We start from the raw sequence: 21,247 nt of genomic DNA on the forward strand, positions 1-21,247 counted from the left end.
TACACACACATGGACTACAATTGCCAGAAACTTCCTTATTTCCGTAAGTGTAACTCCTTTCCACGTTGATAATGAGCAGGTGGGTGAAAGGGAATTTGTGCTTCGTGATTTCCTGATGCATTGTTGAGCATACAGATTAGTTTGTTCCTTTATATGTTTCATCATACTGTCTGTCAGGAAATATGAAAAAAATTCTAGAAGTGCACTGTTCTGGTCTAAACTGATAATATTGCATATTCCGGATTGTCCTGAGACTAGATCGATATCTGGTGCATGATCAGTAGTCGTCCAACCTTCCTCAGAATCAGTGTGGCGCGCAGGTCTCGGCTTCCCCCTCGCTGTCAGTTTCGCTCGTTCTTCAGGCACAATATCGACAGGATTACTTGCTGCTGAAGTGCTTGGACACCTGAATCTATCAGAAGAGTAGTATTTGCAAATAAAATCATAATTACGTACTGAGAGTTTTTTTAGTGAAAATCTGAACAAAAATTATACATGTTTTGTTGTCAGAATTCTTTACCTGAACTGCCAGAAACTACTTCTTGAACGTAGTCCACATCATCATCAGAGTCATCTACAATATCTTCCTCTGACAAATCAATGCCACTTTCTTCTAAATCACGATATAACTCGCGAGCAAATTCTTTGTCCGTGAAGCCACGCTTCGCCATCTTGACACTACTGAGACCGCGCGGGAAAAAATCGCCGCTCACAAAACCCGACAAATAAAAGGGGAAGCACACCCTTCCACAGCATGCCCGCACCATCTAGTGACCAATACTCGAACTACAGTCCATGCAGCGCCTCGCAGACAAGCGGGAGCCGTAAGAACACACAAAGGAAGGAAGGGGAAGAACGAGAACACGTGCCCGTAAAATTACAGGCGTTGGACTTTTGGGCAGGCCGCGCACGCTTGTATTTTTACGGGTGTCGGCGCCTAAGTGTTAAGCAATCTCTACTACATCTATATCGTTCCTCTGCAGACCACTGTGTGAAGCACATGGCAATGTGTACCTCCCACTGCACTGTTTGTTAAGCCTCCTTCCTGGTACATTCACTAATGTAATCAACTAATATTGTTGATATTCGAACCAGGAGTTTTCATTGTTTATTAAAGGTTGTGATTTTACTGTCATTTAGAGTCTAATGAATAAGGAAATAGAAAATGTCTAATTATGTTGTTTTAAGGTGCCCCTCCGAAACTGAAAGAATCATTAGATAAAAGTTGTTACAGTGATCTTTTGTACACAGTGTTAACATGTATGTATATTGATTGTCCTTTCTGGATAAATGCTGATGGGCTTGAAAATACTGAAGATCATCTTTTGTCTCTGCACTAGTATTTCAGTTCCTGTTGCGGTGTTACGTGGCTTTATGCTTAATTACGGACTTACTGTTTCATCAGTTGATTTGTTTTCACCACGTAACGCCCGCGGTTTACGTCCTTCTTCATTGCTGAGCGATGTATCACTTTTCGTTCTGACGCCGCAACTCTTCGTTTTCTATATCTTTACCACTTTTTACCTATATAAATGATGAACTATTGGTTTTGCCGTTTAATACCTTTTTAATAACTGTGGAAGTATTACAGGCATCAGGTCCCACCTAATGTGTCACCCGCCTACACGTTTTACATGAACCTTTCAAGACTCGATCGATCTGTTTACAAAGAGAAAGCAGAATATATCTTCCTTTGACATTGACATTGTCCAACGACGACCTAGGAAGCTCGACGCCCTCGCGGCCCAGGCTCTTCTTTGGCTCGCTTTATTTTGCAGCATTCGTTTTATTCCTTGCCCACTTGCCACTACATCAAACTTTCTTGGTGATCGTTGGGCAACGTCTTCCACGTTATCTGCAACATAAATAAACTTTCTTCCCACAATATTTCTGAAAACCTAAAAACAAACTTAAAGAACATAATAATAATAACTGTTCTTAGAATTATTTGTATAAGTCTTGGTCGATTTAATGAGGGGTGGGACAGGCCTAAGCTTTGTGACACCACATTGTGCGTTAATTGTGGATCACCCAACACATCTTGTATTGTTTCTGTTGAGCCTGGATTCGGTGATCGGATGTACTTTTGCATTCCGTTGTGCCGTGGCTTTTGTACACCATTAATTCTTCCCTTTTAGTTTCTCAGAGGAATAAGTAAAAAATTTTTGCTTCTAACAACATTGGTAATTACATTTTCCATGTAATTATTTTCATTACAAAGGAATATTACGTCTGGTTGGCACAACTAGCTCTCTCAACATCTCATCACAGACAGAAGGAGATAATTAATAAAAATTAAATGTTGTATACTTGTCAACTTTTGTTTGCTATTTCACAGAAGTCATGCCTTTGGTTCTTATTACTCTGTGCAATTTACCATAATCTGGTATAAGCTAGAAAAGTTTATCATCAAAACTAAAGGAAAAAATATTACTCTTTCTTCTTTCATTATATTTATGTCGGTTGACTGAAAAGTAATGCCTCCACCTTCATTACTCTTAACCAGTTGGCAGCATTGGCATGCAGCAGGTACTGGCTTGTTCCGTAGCCTCTCCTCTACAGCTCTAGTTGGCAGGAAGCCTTAGCATTGAACGGTTGTGTTGTTACAGTGTAAAGTATGGAACCCTGTGCAGATGGTCGGTCAATGTGATTTATTGAATTATTGAGAGCAGAAGGTGTCACCCCAAAGGAGATTCATCAGAGAGTGAAAGCAGTTTATGGTGGTTGTGTCGATGTGAGTATTGTGCGTCATTGGGCAAGTAAGTTTAAAGATGTTGAGGCGGGAAGATCTGACCTGCATGACAAACAGAGAGTTGGACATCTTATGACAGCAACCACTGAGTTTCACAACCAAAATGTTGACAGATTGATTCAGGACGATCATCGTATCACTCAGAGAGAAATTGCAAGCACAGTCGGCATTTCACAAGAATGTGTAAAGACGTTGAGATAACAGTGAGACTGTGGTTGCGGAAACAGAGGGTCGACTTCTTCCGTGACGGTTTCAGAAAACTTGTTCATTGTTGGCAGGAATGTATCCAATTGGCTGGTGATTATGTACAAAAGTGGATATTGGTAATTAAAGATCACATTCTAAGGATTATTTCTGTGTTTGAATTATTATTATTTGAATTATTATTGAACTGCTAACAAAAAATATTTTGTAAAAAGATTAAGCAAAAAATCAGTAAAGTGTAACTTAATCTTGAATTACTCTATGGTGTATTATGTATGTATATCAACTCGATAAGAATCAGCACTTTCTCCTCCTCCTGCTTTGTCAGAGTTTCATTGTTTCTATTTACAGAGTGACATGTTTTAAATTGTCCCAGTTTTACTGCTCTTGTTATATAAGCACAAATGTTTATTCTTATTTGTTCATGCTGATACAAGTGAATATTTGTCTTCAATCAGTTTTACTCTAATTATTCTTATTACTACAGATATTTACAGATTTACGCCATTACTTATTTGGCAAATTGTCTTAAAGCAAATTCCAGATTCATTTTCGTACAACATGCTTGTTTGATTATCCTAGTACATTGATATTTTTATATACTGATAGTAAATAACATTTGAATTTGCATAATGTAACGAACACTGCAAGACAGAAATGTCTAATGATAACTCATCTTGAGGAATACATGACAGTAGTTTTACCCATTCCTCAATTTAAGACTTGTGGAACATTAGTTCCCTTGGTGTAAGACCACTGGAAGTATGTGATAAATTATTAACAACTTATTGAAAATAGTCAAATATTCTGTCTATTTAGTTTGTGTATTTGGGATGTATGTCCTGATTAAATTACTGAATTCTTTAATTACATGTTTCACTGGGCTGGTTTCATGGTGGAGTTTTGAAACCAAAATATGTTTAATTTGCTGTTCCTTTCCAAAATTTATCCACTTATTATTCATAAAATTTGATGCAGCATATGTCATAATCATTACCGGTTTACCAATTCTGGGGAAATAATCACTCATAATGCTTCTAATAATAGGAGCTGAGGTCACTGATTTTACAAAGTACATACGGAGGTACTTGGAAAAAAAACATCATACAGTGCAGTTACATACTTTACCCCACCCCTGACCTCTGGATGTGGGTTGGTTGTGTCAAATGATACTGACCCTAGGGGTTTTGTGGGGATGATTGGAAGTAACTGTAGTAAACAGAATTGGTTTGAATGTTTTGCTTTCTAGCATATGACACATCTTCTTATTACCTGTTGTACTTTGTGGCAAACATTGGGAAAATAGCTGTTTGATACAATTTGGTTAATACACTTTGATACTTCATAATGGCTCCAGGTGGTGGAATTAAGCACCACCTGGTTGATTCCGCCATGTGATGATGAAAGAGTACAACTTGATTAAATTGGAGTACTTACCTAAATCTTCTTTATAATTTTCTCGAATTCTCTGCATGACCTTCTGCTTGCACAGATCTTCTTCTTGTAATTATTGCATGTTGTGACATATTTTTAAGTAGTAGGAACGTATGTGCCATCATTCATCAATGAAATGCGAAAATCTGTTCCGTTAGTATGGCAAATTCATTGAAACCTCGTGGGAGCTGTGAAAGTGTGACTGCTCTTATGTTCTGTTCTCTTTTTATGTATATGACCTCAAAACTATATACTTGTAGGAAGATACACCCCCTTGCTATTTGTTTGTGAGATAGTTTGCGTGTGAAGAGAAATGACAGGGCTTGGCGATCACAAAATACTTTTGTATGTTTCCCTCATGGGTGATATTGGAATTTTCTGAACATCCAAACCACTGCCAATGCTTCCAGCTCTGTAACTGAATACAGTCTCTTGCATTCTGTAAGGGTTCGACTCGCAAAACTAATTACAGATACAGTTGGTTCCCTTTCTATTTCTCTGATCAGAAACAGATACCCCCACTCCTTATCATGTAGCATCATAAGAAGAATTCTTTACTCATATCCAAGTAGCGTAATAAATTAGCATTTACTAAAGCTTTTTAATAGTATCAAAGTCCTTGGCATTGTTTTATTCTTGACCATTTGTTGTTCTTTAATAGTAATTTAACAAAGCACCAGTGTTCAGTAGTTGATTCGATATGAATTTCCTAAAAAATGATGTTAACTCCAGAAATGCCATCAGCTACATTTTTGTTTTGAGGTCCCACCACCACCTACTCCAGTCCCGTAACCCGGAAGGTGTACACGATCAAAGGCAGAGCCACGTGTGAAAGCACCCACATGATTTACCAACTGACCTGCCTACACTGTGACGCATTCTATGTGGGAATGACCAGCAACAAACTGTCCATTCGCATGCATGGACACAGGCAGACAGTGTTTGTTGGTAATGAGGATCACCCTGTGGCTAAACATGCCTTGGTGCACGGCCAGCACATCTTGGCACAGTGTTACGCCGTCCGGGTTATCTGGATACTTCCCATTAACACCAACCTATCCGAACTCCGGAGATGGAAACTTGCTCTTCAATATATCCTCTCTTCCCGTTATCCACCAGGCCTCAATCTCCGCTAATTTCAAGTTGCCGCCACTCATACCTCACCTGTCATTCAACAACATATTTGCCTCTGCACTTCCGCCTCGACTGACATCTCTGCCCAAACTCTCTGCCTCTATATATGTCTGCTTGTGTCTGTATATGTGTGGATGGATATGTGTGTGTGTGTGTGTGTGTGTGTGTGTGTGTGTGTGTGTGTGTGTGTGTGTGCGAGTGTATACCCGTCCTTCCCGTCCTTTTTTCCCCCTAAGGTAAGTCTTTCCGCTCCCAGGATTGGAATGACTCCTTACCCTCTCCCTTAAAACCCAAATCCTTTCGTCTTTCCCTCTCCTTCCCTCTTTCCTGACAAAGAAACCGTTGGTTGCGAAAGCTAGTATTTTGTGTGTATGTTTATGTTTGTTTGTGTGTCTATCGACGTGCCAGCGCTTTCGTTTGGTAAGTCACATCATCTTTGTTTTTAGATATATTTTTCCCATGTATAGAGAGAGAGAGAGAGAGAGAGAGAGAGAGAGAGAGAGACAGAGAGAGAGAGAGAGAGAGGGGGGGGGGGGGGGGGGAACATTCCACATGGGAAAAATATATCTAAAAACAAAGATGATGTGACTTACCAAATGAAAGTGCTGGCAGGTCGACAGACACACAAACAAACACAAACATACACACAAAATTCAAGCTTTCACAACAAACTGTTGCCTCATCAGGAAAGAGGGAAGGAGAGGGAAAGACGAAAGGATGTGGGTTTTAAGGGAGAGGGTAAGGAGTCATTCCAATCCCGGGAGCGGAAAGACTTACCTTAGGGGGAAAAAAGGACGGGTATACACTCGCGCGCGCACACACACACACACATATCCATCCACACATATACAGACACAAGCAGACATATTTAAAGACAAAGAGTTTGGGCAGAGATGTCAGTCGAGGCAGAAGTGCAGAGGCAAAGATGTTGTTGAATGACAGGTGAGGTATGAGTGGCGGCAACTTGAAATTAGCGGAGATTGAGGCCTGGTGGATAACGGGAAGAGAGGATATATTGAAGAGCAAGTTCCCATCTCCGGAGTTCGGATAGGTTGGTGTTAGTGGGAAGTATCCAGATAACCCGGACGGTGTAACACTGTGCCAAGATGTGCTGGCCGTGCACCAAGGCATGTTTAGCCACAGGGTGATCCTCATTACCAACAAACACTGTCTGCCTGTGTCCATTCATGCGAATGGACAGTTTGTTGCTCGTCATTCCCACATAGAATGCGTCACAGTGTAGGCAGGTCAGTTGGTAGATCACGTGGGTGCTTTCACACGTGGCTCTGCCTTTGATCGCGTACACCTTCCGGGTTACAGGACTGGAGTAGGTGGTGGTGGGAGGGTGCATGGGACAGGTTTTACACCGGGCCGGTTACAAGGATAGGAGCCAGAGGATAGGGAAGGTGGTTTGGGGATTTCATAGGGATGAACTATGAGGTTACGAAGGTTAGGTGGACGGCGGAAAGACACTCTTGCTGGAGTGGGGAGGATTTCATGAAGTATGGATCTCATTTCAGGGCAGGATTTGAGGAAATCGTATCCCTGCTGGAGAGCCACATTCAGAGTCTGGTCCAGTCCCGGAAAGTATCCTGTCACAAGTGGGGCACTTTTGTGGTTCTTCTGTGGAAGGTTCTGGGTTTGAGAGGATGAGGAAGTGGCTCTGGTTATTTGCTTCTGTACCAGGTCGGGAGGGTAGTTGCGGGATGCGAAAGCTGTTGTCAGGTTGTTGGTGTAATGCTTCAGGGATTCGGGACTGGAGCAGATTCGTTTGCCACGAAGACCTAGGCTGTAGGGAAGGGACCGTTTGATGTGGAATGGGTGGCAGCTGTCGTAATGAAGGTACTGTTGCTTGTTGGTGGGTTTGATGTGGACGGACGTGTGAAGCTGGCCTTGGACAGGTGGAGGTCAACATCAAGGAAAGTGGCATGGGATTTGAAGTAGGACCAGGTGAATCTGATGGAACCAAAGGAGTTGAGGTTGGAGAGGAAATTCTGGAGTTCTTCTTCACTGTGAGTCCAGATCATGAAGATGTCATCAATAAATCTGTACCAAACTTTGGGTTGGCAGGCCTGGGTAACCAAGAAGGCTTCCTCTAAGCGACCCATGAATAGGTTGGCGTACGAAGGGGCCATCCTGGTACCCATGGCTGTTCCCTTTAATTGTTGGTATGTCTGGCCTTCAAAAGTGAAGAAGTTGTGGGTCAGGATGAAGCTGGCTAAGGTAATGAGGAAAGAGGTTTTAGGTAGGGTGGCAGGTGATCGGCATGAAAGGAAGTGCTCCATCGCAGCGAGGCCCTGGACGTGCGGGATATTTGTGTATAAGGAAGTGGCATCAATGGTTACAAGGATGGTTTCTGGGGGTAACAGATTGGGTAAGGATTCCAGGCGTTCGAGAAAGTGGTTGGTGTCTTTGATGAAGGATGGGAGACTGCACGTAATGGGTTGAAGGTGTTGATCTACGTAGGCAGAGATACGTTCTGTGGGGGCTTGGTAACCAGCTACAATGGGGCGGCCGGGATGATTGGGTTTGTGAATTTTAGGAAGATGGTAGAAGGTAGGGGTGCGGTGTGTCGGTGGCGTCAGGAGGTTGATGGAGTCAGGTGAAAGGTTTTGTAGGGGGCCTAAGGTTATATATATATATATATAAAAAACAGAGATGATGTGACTTGCCGGGCGAAGGCGCTGGCACGTCGATGGACGCACGGACGAGCACAGGCATACACGCGGAGTTCTGGCTTTCGCAGCGGACGGTTGCTTCGTGGGGGGGTGGGGGGTGAGAGGGAGAGGGAGGGACGAAGGGATTTGGGTTTTGAGGGAGAGGGTGGGGAGTCGTTCCAGTCCCAGGAGCGGAAGGACTTGCCTTGGGGGGGGGGGGGGGGGGGGGAAGGGTGTACACTCGCACAGGCGCACATGTCCATCCACACATGTGCGGACACAGGCAGACATGTGCGGAGGCAGGGAGTTTGGGCAGAGATGTTAGTTGAGGCGGAAGTGCAGTTCTGCCTCGACTGACATCTCTGCCCAAACTCTTTGCCTCTGTATATGTCTGCTTGTGTCTGTGTATGTGTGTGTGTGTGTGTGCGAGTGTATACCCGTCCTTTTTTCACCCTAAGGTAAGTCTTTCCGCTCCCGGGATTGGAATGACTCCTTACCCTCTCTCTTAAAACCCACTTCCTTTCGTCTTTCCCTCTCCTTCCCTCTTTCCTGATGAGGCAACAGTTTGTTGCGAAAGCTTGAATTTTGTGTGTATGTTTGTGTTTGTTTGTGTGTCTATCGACGTGCCAGCACTTTCGTTTGGTAAGTCACATCATCTTTGTTTTTATAAATAAAAATCTCAAATATTAGGTTGGTTAACAGTTTTTTAGAACAGGGGGCTAACTCACAAAAAAAATTAATTGCAATTGCTTTTTCATTGCTGTCATAAAATGTAGTCCAGTTTTTTTATTAATATGTTAATATATTTAATATTAATATATTAATATATTTTCTCCATTTGTGTTACATGTTGGCCAGCAGAGATAAATTACATGTTCCCATTCCTTTCTTAGAAAATTCTTCCAATGAAACAATAAAAAACAATTAACAATAATTAATGTTAAAAAACAGCATCTACATAGTGTCTTGGAGCCCATCGTATCAACATCTTTGGCCCACACAGTAGGCGTGACAGTGACTGGTCTGCAATAGAGTGGATGAATCCCAGCCAAGTGTGGCATTCTCTTGCTCTGCATGAAATAAGAAAACAATAACAACGACAATCAAATACTAGTGAAATAAAAATTAATTGTGTTGAATAATGGTGCACATTAAGATACAGAAACAATTTGTAGGTAAATGTGCCTTTAACTGGGATTGTGGGTATAAATACATGTGTCAACAATTCTGTGACACTACAACTGACGCTTTCTGTGCCAGTGACCTCAGGTGGTGTTCCCATTGTGACCTGTTAACCCAGTGGACGCACGGAGTCCCCTGGCTGTCATCTGCAGGTGTGGCCCCTGCGAGTGCCATGTAGGCCACTCGCATAATGCTGGGTTGCTGGTAGAGAGGGTGAACACAGCAACTACTGCCTTAATTTTGGTTAATGATTTGTTTTGTTTCACAGCTTATTAGTTCATGAACTACTCCCCTCTATTCCGAGCCTTTTTACATTCGAGGTAAGGAGGTGGTGTAAAAATTCTTATTAATATTTAAAAACCCTCAAAGTGACGTAGATGATGCTGAGGCAAGTAATGTAATATAAGATTCACGGTGCCGCAGATGTCGGGAAATACCCAAAAGAAGGCAACAAATGTCGAACGTGTGACGTTGCCAGGTGGCGTACCCCGGATTAAACGTTAATAAGAATCACCCTGTATATAATACTTTAGAGTGCCATAATGTTGAAGTGTTGATTTTTGAAGATGTTCATTCTTTTCTTTATTGTGATTGTTCTAAGTGTGTTATGTGAAGTGAAATATTTTTTCAGGGATAAACTGGCTCCTGTCGATTTACGCCTGTATGGGGACGACGTGCTGTTTTATACATTTTATGCATTTGTCTCTGAAGCACTGCAAATACTGGCTGCTAATGAGCTGTAAGTAATTCACAAATGTGTGCTCTACTTTTGGGATGGTATGAGAAATAGGTTTTAAGGTGCACTTCATGTTGTATTTGATTTTTTGTTATGATCTCTGATTGCCTTTGAAACATATTGTCTTGTTGGATCTCATTTTTTGTGGCAGCTGTTACCTGTAGTTTGACGACTTCTTGTGTGATGTTTTTTTTTACATTTTCTCTTGGGAATATTAATGTCTGTATTAAGCATTGTAATAAAAACAGAGTAGTTTCTTAATGATTATCCTAAAACAAAGAGGTGGTGCAGTGGTTAGCACTCTGGACTTGCATTTGGGAGGAAAACTGTTCAAACCCACATTCGGCCATCCTGATTTAGGCTTTCCATATTTCCCTAAATCGCTTCAGGCAAATGCCGGGATGGTTCATTTGAAAGGGCATGGCTGATTTCCTTCCCTGTCCTTCCCTAACCCAATGGGACTGATGAGCTCACTGTTTGCTCTCTCCCCCATATCAACCAACCGACCTAAAACAAAATGAATGGTGAAAACTTGTTTTTCTTTTTCCGAATCCTATCATATTAAAAATGTAATAAGATCATTGTGAAATGGTTATTTGCTTAACAAGTGCAATAAAGTAACAATATGATTTTAGTAGTTGCATTAAATGTCATCCATTTCTTAACATTTTTCTACCATTTCTTTTATTATTTTATCCTGCACATACAAAAAAATCACAAGTAGACAAGTCATGTGAACAAGGTGCCTAGGAACCTATGATTATTGTGCAACCTTCTGTTAAAGATCTGTGATACAAGACAGTGCCAGGTGAGATATGTCATAGCACATTTAGCTCCATCTCGCTGCAAAAAATCATACATTATTACATGCTCCTTTAACTGAGAGTACAAGTTCTCAAAAATTTTAAGATAAACATCTGTATCGACATTGGTTTCAAAGAACATTGAACCAAATAATTCGACAGTCAAAGACCACACATGAAACTCGTTATCGTGAAGAGGAATTTGTGAACAGTGTGAGGATTTCTGGTGAACTGATAGTAATTAGCGTGGCTATTCACATGCCATTAAGGTGAAACTGACCTTCATTACTTGTACAATACAATTGCTGTCCCCTTGCACCACTCCTTTCTCTATAAGCTTGAAGTAATGTTCAAAAACATGAAACGTAAAAAACTTTCAGGTGTGATAACTAAAGTACAGAGTGACGAGATATACATTTGACACCTGTCTGTTGTGAAAGCCGTCTGTCATATATTTTTTGGTAGTTTTTTCAGTGCTTCTGAAGCTAAAACTTAAGCCTCACATTTACACTCTGAGTAAGAGGCATCGCCACCAAACCATCATTTTATCAACTTCTGAATGCCACGTTTTGCAGGAAATTTGGAGTTCGGGAATCTTCGTGGAATAATTGCTTAAGTCTTCTTAAATGAGGCAGTATGGATTTAAACTTGAACTCTGCGCACACCTTCATTCACAAAATATCGCACGCTTTACTTGAATGAATGACGAGAAGACATTTAAAGCACCTTCAAGTGAGAGCTGAATTTGTGGCAATTAATTTCCCCATCATGAGATTGGGCAAGTGAGAAACATTAAAATCATGCTCCTCACAGAGCAGAGCTGCTTTTATCTAGGATGTATTGTAGCGCCATCAATGTACCTGTGATAATATGTAATTTTTTATGGAGGGGCTGACAGAGGTAAGTAGTTAGTTCTCAAGATAGTGTCTTCCTGATTATTTGCGTGTGGATTGTCTAGTTTGCAGATTGTTTGTGCATCTGAAAAGCTTGCAATATTTTTCTCCAGCAAACTGGAATAAACAACACTTGGCAATTTTCCATTGTTTAAATGACTGCCTTGTGGCAACAGAATACCATTTCCATTGTCACCAGGTAGCCTGTTCTGTGTAAATCGAAAACAAACTCAGTTTTCTTATGTTAATTGATATGTAAGTGTCAATGAAGCAAGTTAAAAGAACTTTGTAAAACAGATGACGGAGAAATGAAAGAGATACATGTTGATATTAATATTAATTGAAAGATATGAGAATGGGGGGAAACTGCTACAAAACTATAATTGCTGATTATGGTATTGGAATACAGGTTGTTCGGTTTTGGTACTGGAATGCAGACTGTTTGGCACATTAAAAAGAATTGGTAGAAAATACAGGATTTTGTCAGGAAATGGGATTCTAATTCTGAAGGACTATCTGCAAGAAAAAGCATGAAGAAATCTACATTTGATGAATGAGATACTGTTCTTTTGCAATGGCTTAGTCAAAAATGATCACGAGGTGTCATTGTTTAAGGTCGATGTGTGCCAAAAAAGCTAAATTTTGAAGCTGAGTTAGAGGGAGAATTTAATGCCTCATCTGGATGACTAACCAGAGTGAAAGATCACAGGATTCACAAACTTACAGTGCAAGAAGAGCGGCTTAATTCAAATGTTGCAGCAGCTGATTCCTTCTGGGAAGAGTTCCAGAAATTTGTGCAAGAAAACAATTTCACACCATACCAGATGTATAATGCAGACAAAAGTGGTCTGTATTGGAAATGTCTAGCAACCAGAACCACTGCCTTTAAGAGCAAAGTTTGTACTCCTGGATATAAGTCATTTAAGGAATGCATAACAGTTTTTTGCACCACTAATGCTTCTGGGAACCAGAAAGTGAAACTAAAGTGTGCGTCATTTATGACGGCGGCCGAGTTTAGGTTTGTTCTGCGCATCTAACGTCACAAAACACAGTCAGCCAATGAACAGAGAACGACGTTGCCAGAGCTCGACTGCAGTACAGAGAATGGACGAGTGTCTTCAGTTTTAGAAACGTTCAGTCATAAATAAAGCAACTGAATGAAATCAATGTCTTGATAGCAGAATTTCTTTTATAGAAAGTTTGGAAAAAACATTCTTTATACCAATTGCTTCATATACTATTAATTAATTAAACCAAACAAGCAATAAGCCTCCTAATTCAGGCGATAGCAAGGAAAGGTGTTTGTATCATCCTCACTAATTGCTTTTTCGCAATAAAGAACAGCAGTAATTGTTTATTTCCTATTGAACTTCGACTAAACGTGAGTAATTCATAGTCATAACAGTGTTTGATGGTATTTTGCATCCCAGTTTAAAGTCCTCCAGGATTTATATTGAATAATGAGCTGCGTTAGCATAATGGTTAATGTGTTTGGCTGCTAAGCGAAAGGTTCCGAGTTCAATCCTTGTTCTGTGCTTAATATTTTCTTTATTTAAAAACAATATCGAAATGTCTTACTTCATGAATTTTATTCATTTGAAGGTAATTTTTGAAATTTCTAGTGGCAACTGAAATCAACCATACGGAAAGTATACACTATGGACTTTTACCTCTGCAAACTCTTAAAAATTTCGTGCAGTGGTTTACTACTTTTAATGCTGCACAATAACTGCATTGAACATCGAAACAAAATTAAGTCATTTATGGGGGGGAAGGTATCAGTCAAGAAGATGTGTAAAATTCAAATTTTTGGGCCAAATAGTTTTTGTGAAATCGAATGATAAGTGTGTCAAAGCAGTCGGAACACCAGTGTCTGCACAGGCGAGCAGTGCAGTGACGACAAAATCGCACACAGCGCGGAATGTGGGGAGCACGTCTCTGTAGCACCGAAAGGGTTAATGCGGCAGTGGTGGCTTTACTTCATAAACTGCGCGCTCCCCCCAAACATAAACGTAAGTTTGCTTGGCGCGCGCAACTGGCAACGCAGCATTCTCCCGCGTCTGGGCGGGCATGCGCGAACCGCCAAGGTAAAAGGATTGAACTATAGTAGTGATTGAAAAATCAATAAAACCTAGGTGTTCAAGAACGAGGGTTGGAAATTAAATAGTGCCAACTATTTATTCACAACCGATACAAAAGAGTTACATGTTTGCACCTGTTACTGTCCTTCAAAGTAGTCCCCAGCGTCGTGTAGAACCCATTGGCAGCGATGTGGAAGGCGTAGTATACCCTTAGCAGAACCTGTTCTGTTGATGGTGTTGTGGTGATTCTTGTGTACGACTGTGATGGTGTTATCCTAATGCATTACCAGGGTGTATATGACCCGGGACAACCGGAAGAAAACCGGGAAAAACCCGGGAATTTTTTAGAATTCCGGGATTTTTTTCATTTTTGTTCTCAGGCAATTTTTTGTTATTTTGACTGGTAAGAAATAATAATCTAACAAAGGATATTACTGCATCCTGATACAGCAGAATAATACTGCAGTAATAAAACATGAACGAGAGAAAAAAACTAAAATAAAACTTAAGTTGCAAAAGAAATGCGCCATGTACACAACAAAACACAGTGCTCATAGAAGCGTCGGCCAGTAGCAAAGTGTGTCAAAGGCTTTAGGAAGACTACGCAATGCTTCATGACAACAAATTGCCTCCGATGAGCATGACGTCATAACTGTTTACATTAGATTCGTGTGAGCAGTTGCGAGCGGGCCCATTGCATGCGCAGTTGATTCGCGCATGTACCTTCTCTCGCTTCTGGCTACAAAACTGTGGCTGTTAGCTGTATAAGCAAGCAGCAAGATGCTACCCGGAAAAATTTTACTGGCGCACGCAAGCTGCCATATTCGCAGGGAGCAAACAGCGGTATCTGCCCCGGGCAGCAATTTCAGTCAAGCATTAATCGCCTTGCAGAACAATGAAGTTATTTTTGTTGGTTTGCTAAAGAATTATGGCTGTATTAATCTTTTCAGCTGAGGCAGTCAATTTATTTGAAATGAAGTCTTTAATTCCACACTATTGGCTAGTTTCAACTGTTCGCTGCATTTCAAAAGAGCATGTTTTCATCTTACAGCATGTATGGTATTATGCCATTATAAAGAACCAAAAATAAGATAATACAGTACTGCTAGTCCAATAAAATTTACAACCGAATCTGGACATACGGATGGGCACTTTAAATTGAATTATGCATTTTAGTATGGTTCCCGAAATTTCTCTGATGTCTTGGTTCTTTTATCACACTTAGTTCATTTAAAAATCAACTATTTGAGGACAACCGTTTAGAAAAAATTTTGAGCCCAGAAGATCAGGCATTTAAGTCCGTATTAAAAATTTTAGTGGCACATTTGTGTGATGTATCCTAAATTGTAACACACGCATAAAAGATCAACGTTATACATGAAAGTTTAGCTTCTCTTGCAGCTTAATAGTCTCTTGAGACCAATATTACATGTGAAAGCTCTGCTTTTCTTGAAGCAACACTATGTATATTAATTTACACCATTAACTTTTCCTATTTGTGTGTACACGCTACTTAACAGTGATAATGCTATTGGCTGAGTACATTGCGTGTCCTAAGCTCTGAATATCCGCTGTATTGGCTGGCGAGATCACGTGACATGAGGTATGAATGGCTTACAAAAGCGCATCGCAATCTCGATTTCAATGCTTCGGAAAGTAACATGAGGTGTTTGGTTGAATTTGAATTTATACTTTTGTAATACGAAAATAAGCAGCGTACATTATCTTTTTTTCTGAGTTTCGTTTTCTAAAGGGCTGAGAAATTCTACGCGGGTGTAGAAAACAATAACCATTCAAACGATTGATAAGTTTTACAGTTCCGAGGAAAAATATGTCACATAACACAGAAAAAGAGTATTTCCACCCGGGAGAAACTGTGTTTTTAACTGGGAAATCTGGGAATTTTTTTTCCTTGTCCGCGTATACACCCTGATTACGTTCCTCCACGGCAGACCGTCAATGCACAGTACTACTGTTTGTTTTTGGAGCATCACTTGCGACCAGGTTTATGAAAGAAGCGGCGACACTCTGTGCGCAACCCATCCATTATTTTGCACAACAGTGTGCGGGCACATACAGCGCAAACTGTGGCTGTTCTGTTCGGGCGGTGGGACTGGGCAGTACTGTACCATTCACCATACTTCCTGGACTTAAGTCCTTGTGACTTTGACTTGATTCCGAAGATGAAGGAACCAGTTCGTGACATTCGCTTCAGAACTGTTCAAGAGATACGACAGGTAGCAGACCGCTCCATTGGAACCATCAACAGAACAGGCTCTGCTAACGGTATACTACGCCTTCCACATCGCTGGCAACGGGTTCTACACGACGCTGGGCACTACTTTGAAGGAAAGTAACAGGTGCAAACATGTAACTCATTTGTGTCGGTTGTGGATAAATAGTTGCGACTACTTAAGTTCCAACCCTCGTATATCACACCTGAGTGTCACCCTATGCATTATTACAACTGAAAAGGAGCATGAATGGATAGTGAAATTTTCAGAAACTGGTTTCACACACATTTTGTACCACAAGTTTGATGATCTCTAGAAGAGAAAGAATTGCCACAGAAGGCTGTTTTATTGCTTAATAATGCTTCTTCACAACCCAATGAGAGGATTCTCATATATGATGATGGTCTCGTTGTAACCAAGTTTTTACTGCCTAATGTGATGGTCATTATAAAGCCAATGGACCAAGGCATAACTGAGTTGGTAACAACAGCACTACACGGCTTGCCTACTGAGAATGCTTGTTAATGAGGATAATTTGGTGGTGCTATGGAAGAAGTTGACAATTCTGGATGCCATATGTAGGATTTCTGAAGTCAAGGGAACAAAATTCTTCCAGACATAGTAGAAAGCAATTTTCAGGGTTTCAGTAATGAAGAAGTAACAACTGCACAAATAATGAATATGGCAACTGGGTTAAATGGCTTTGAAAATGTCAAAGAATGAGTGGATGAAGATCAGTGCCTGTGAACCTGGCTTCAAGTACACTAGTGGTGATGAAATTGTGGTCACTGCTTCACAACAAAACAAATAAGAGCACAGTGAATAGGAAAATGGAGGTGAAGACATGACCTTGACAGTCACTGTACTGCATTGCAATGTGTGGATACTTTTCTAGCTTATATGCCCAGAGGGGTTTTAGTATAATGTTATTACTACTACAAGAAAAATTCAAACTGTTGTACAAAAAACCAGTCAGTTGCTCTCAGAAGCAGTCTAATATCACAGACTATTCTAAGAAATAAACAGGCCTACAGTACCTACTCACAGAACTTGAACAAACTTTCAAACAATGAACACATGTTTGAAAATATCTCAATTATTCATGTTTTCTGATGATTCGTACATCTTCTCCCCCACATTACCCTGAATAATCAGGGGTATACTGTAGTTTTTAAATATATATGACAGGTATCTTGAGAGACTATTGCCCATGATTGTCAAATTGTTGGTAGACTTTCTGATTAGATGTGATTCATTTGTGTGGCAACAAGAATTCATAATTCCACATTTGAGTAATTTTTGGATTTGAAATTTCATTATACCTAGTTTATGAGGGGCAGTTGCTGCACCTGCCTTGGAACATTCATTGATAACATCTGCCACAAGCAGTTACGGGCATTGATGTATGGCAGTTTAGTAGCTGAATTGAGGAGTCAGTGATGCATTAATGAAATGATTTTCTTCCAGTCACAGGAAAACTGAGTATTAGTTTCCATCCAGTATATTGGCAATTCCTTAAAGAATCGAATTCCCTCATATAAAACAACTTCAAATGTCTGTTTACTTTACAAATGAGTTAATGTATTGAATATTTGAAGTTAAGCATGTAAGCGAGTAGTAGTTTAGAAAAGGTTTTAAACTATGTTTGAAGTTTGTTGTAAGTTGCTAAGTGCTTTCTTTACGAAATACTGAACGAATATAGTCTGGGTTATTTTTAAGCAAAATCTAGCTTTTCATCCATCTCATAAATCCTGAACTATGTGTTGTACTATTATGTAATTGTGAAGGTACATTAAGTGGTACATACGGGTACTGTCTGGGAAAGTGTTGTAAATAGAGTTAGCAGTAAAGAAGAAACAGGTTAAAAGTCATGTGTTATGCAGTAGTTTTATTCCAAGACCAGCAAGAATGTAGTAAGTGATAAACTTTTTTCCTTTCACCATTTTCATAATTTTCTTGCTCTCATTCTGAAATGCGGGATGAATACAGTCAGAGTAATTTGAGATGTACTCGTATATGCAGTTTCTGAATGTAATACTTGTCTCACAATGTACTTAGACCTTTAACATACCATTATACCGCTCAACAAGTAAATTATGACAGCATTTCAAATTTTTTGTTGCCACTCAGGACACCTAGATAGGCAGCCTGGAACTCGGGCAATGAATCGAGAACCACAAATCATCTTACTGTGTCAGTAATATAAATGTGATGACAATCTCAAATAACTTGTGGTCAGATTGTGAGCAGATCATATCGTCGGGGAAAAACGTGTTGTTTGCTGAGGTAGTATTCAACAGTGGAAAATCCTGGATGGAATGTAACAGTATTACGAAAAGGATAGTTGCTACTCACCATATAGTGGACACGCCGAGTGGAAAGAAGGCACAACAAAAAGACTGTCAGACAACGAGCTTTCGGCCAACGAGGCCTTCGCCAGAGAGAGAACATACACACACGTGTTCACGCAAACACAGCTCACGCACAAATGAACACAGTTTCCGGCTGCCGAGACTACGTCGTGAGCAGCTGCATGTGATGGAAAACGCAACTGGGTGGTGGGGGTAAGGAGGAAACTGGGGCGTGGAGGGGGGGATAGCACGGTAGGGGTAGGGGTACGGGGATGGTAAAGTGCTGCTTCTGGGAGCATACAGGGACAAGCTGAAGAGAGGGTAGGGCAGCTAGGTGCAATTACGAGGTTAGATTGAGGACAGGGGTGGAGTTTGCAGAAAAGGAGAGGGGTAAAAAGACATTGGTAGAATAGAGGACTGTCTAATGCAGGGATGGGAACACGGAAGGAGCTAGAAGGTAAGGACAAAGACTAAGGAAAGTTGAGGCCAGGAGGGTTACAGGAACTAAGGTATATTGCAGGGAAAGTTCCCACCTGCACAATCCAGAAAAGCTGGTGTCAGTGAGAAGGATCCTGATGACACAAGCTGTGAAGCAGTCATCGAACTGAAGAACAGTGTGTCAGGTAGCGTGTTCAGCAACGGGGTGATCCACCTGTTTGTCGACCACAGGTCGTCACTGGTTGTTCGTGTGGACAGACAGCTTATCAGTTGTCATGTCTGCGTAGAATGCAGCACTGTGGTTGCAGCTTAGCTTGATTGATAGATTGATTTCTTTATTAATCCATGTAACAATTTACATTGTGTGGCTTTCGTCAGCAAAAATCATATACAATACAATATACCTACAATTATACACATAAAATTAGTATTTACACACATTTTTGAGGTATCTTAAATTAGTTTTATATCCTTGTGTAATTTGTAATTTTCTTATAGTACTATACAATTTTGGATTTCATATTATAATTATTTCCTCATTATTACAATGCAGGCTACTTTAATTACACTACATGTTTTAATTCAGATAGTCCATTACTCCCCCCATGAACCATGGACCTTGCCGTTGGTGGGGAGGCTTGCGTGCCTCAGCGATACAGATAGCCGTACCGTGGGTACAACCACAACGGAGGGGTATCTGTTGAGAGGCCAGACAAACGTGTGGTTCCTGAAGAGGGGCAGCATGTCGTTTTTGGAAACCCAGAATCTACTCTGTAGGAATCAACATGGATTCCGGAAACAGCGATCGTGTGAGACCCAACTCGCTTTATTTGTTCATGAGACCCAGAAAATATTAGATACAGGCTCCCAGGTAGATGCTATTTTTCTTGACTTCCGGAAGGCGTTCGATACAGTTCCGCACTGTCGCCTGATAAACAAAGTAAGAGCCTACGGAATATCAGACCAGCTGTGTGGCTGGATTGAAGAGTTTTTAGCAAACAGAACACAGCATGTTGTTATCAATGGAGAGACGTCTACAGACGTTAAAGTAACCTCTGGCGTGCCACAGGGGAGTGTTATGGGACCATTGCTTTTCACAATATATATAAATGACCTAGTAGATAGCGTCGGAAGTTCCATGCAGCTTTTCGCGGATGATGCTGTAGTATACAGAGAAGTTGCAGCATTAGAAAATTGTAGCGAAATGCAGGAAGATCTGCAGCGGATAGGCACTTGGTGCAGGGAGTGGCAACTGACCCTTAACATAGACAAATGTAATGTATTGCGAATACATAGAAAGAAGGATCCTTTATTGTATGATTATATGATAGCGGAACAAACACTGGTAGCAGTTACTTCTGTAAAATATCTGGGAGTATGCGTGCGGAACGATTTGAAGTGGAATGATCATATAAAATTAATTGTTGGTAAGGCGGGTACCAGGTTGAGATTCATTGGGAGAGTGCTTAGAAAATGTAGTCCATCAACAAAGGAGGTGGCTTACAAAACACTCGTTCGACCTATACTTGAGTATTGCTCATCAGTGTGGGATCCGTACCAGATCGGTCTGACGGAGGAGATGGAGAAGATCCAAAGAAGAGCGGCGCGTTTCGTCACAGGGTTATTTTGTAACCGTGATAGCGTTACGGAGATGTTTAATAAACTCAAGTGGCAGACTCTGCAAGAGAGGTGCTCTGCATCGCGGTGTAGCTTGCTCGCCAGGTTTCGAGAGGGTGCGTTTCTGGATGAGGTATCGAATATATTGCTTCCCCCTACTTATACCTCCCGAGGAGATCACGAATGTAAAATTAGAGAGATTAGAGCGCTCACGGAGGCTTTCAGACAGTCGTTCTTCGCGCGAACCATACGCGACTGGAACAGGAAAGGGAGGTAATGACAGTGGCACGTAAAGTGCCCTCCGCCACACACCGTTGGGTGGCTTGCGGAGTATAAATGTAGATGTAGATGTAGCAGCGTTTTCAGTAGTTGCAAGGGCAACAGTCTGGATGATTGACTGATCTGGCCTTGTAACAATAACCAAAACGGCCTTGCTGTGCTGTTACTGCGAACGGCTGAAAGCAAGGGGAAACTACGGCCGTAATTTTTCCCGAGGGCATGCAGCTTTACTGTATGATTAAATGATGATGGCGTCCTCTTGGGTAAAATATTCCGGAGGTAAAATAGTCCCCCATTCGGATCTCGGGCGGGGACTACTCAAGAGGATGTCGTTATCAGGAGAAAGAAAACCGGCGTTCTACAGATCGGAGCGTGGAATGTCAGGTCCCTTAGTTGGGCAGGTAGGTTAGAGAATTTGAAAAGGGAAATGGATAGGTTAAAGTTAGATATAG

The 21,247-nt window shown here is 41.0% G+C and overlaps 1 protein-coding gene across 5 annotated transcripts in view; it reads left to right on the plus strand.

Moving 5' to 3' along the window:
• Positions 1-21,247, plus strand: part of LOC126425236 (uncharacterized) — a 91,380-nt gene that overhangs the window by 62,283 nt on the left and 7,850 nt on the right. For all 5 annotated transcript variants that reach the window (XM_050088197.1, XM_050088196.1, XM_050088199.1 and 2 more), the window contains exon 4: positions 9,995-10,102. In XM_050088197.1, coding sequence (XP_049944154.1) covers positions 9,995-10,102 — 108 coding nt within the window. The remainder of the gene's footprint in view (positions 1-9,994; positions 10,103-21,247) is intronic.

This window comes from Schistocerca serialis, chromosome 10 (assembly GCF_023864345.2).
Source record: "Schistocerca serialis cubense isolate TAMUIC-IGC-003099 chromosome 10, iqSchSeri2.2, whole genome shotgun sequence".
NCBI lineage: Eukaryota > Metazoa > Arthropoda > Insecta > Orthoptera > Acrididae > Schistocerca > Schistocerca serialis.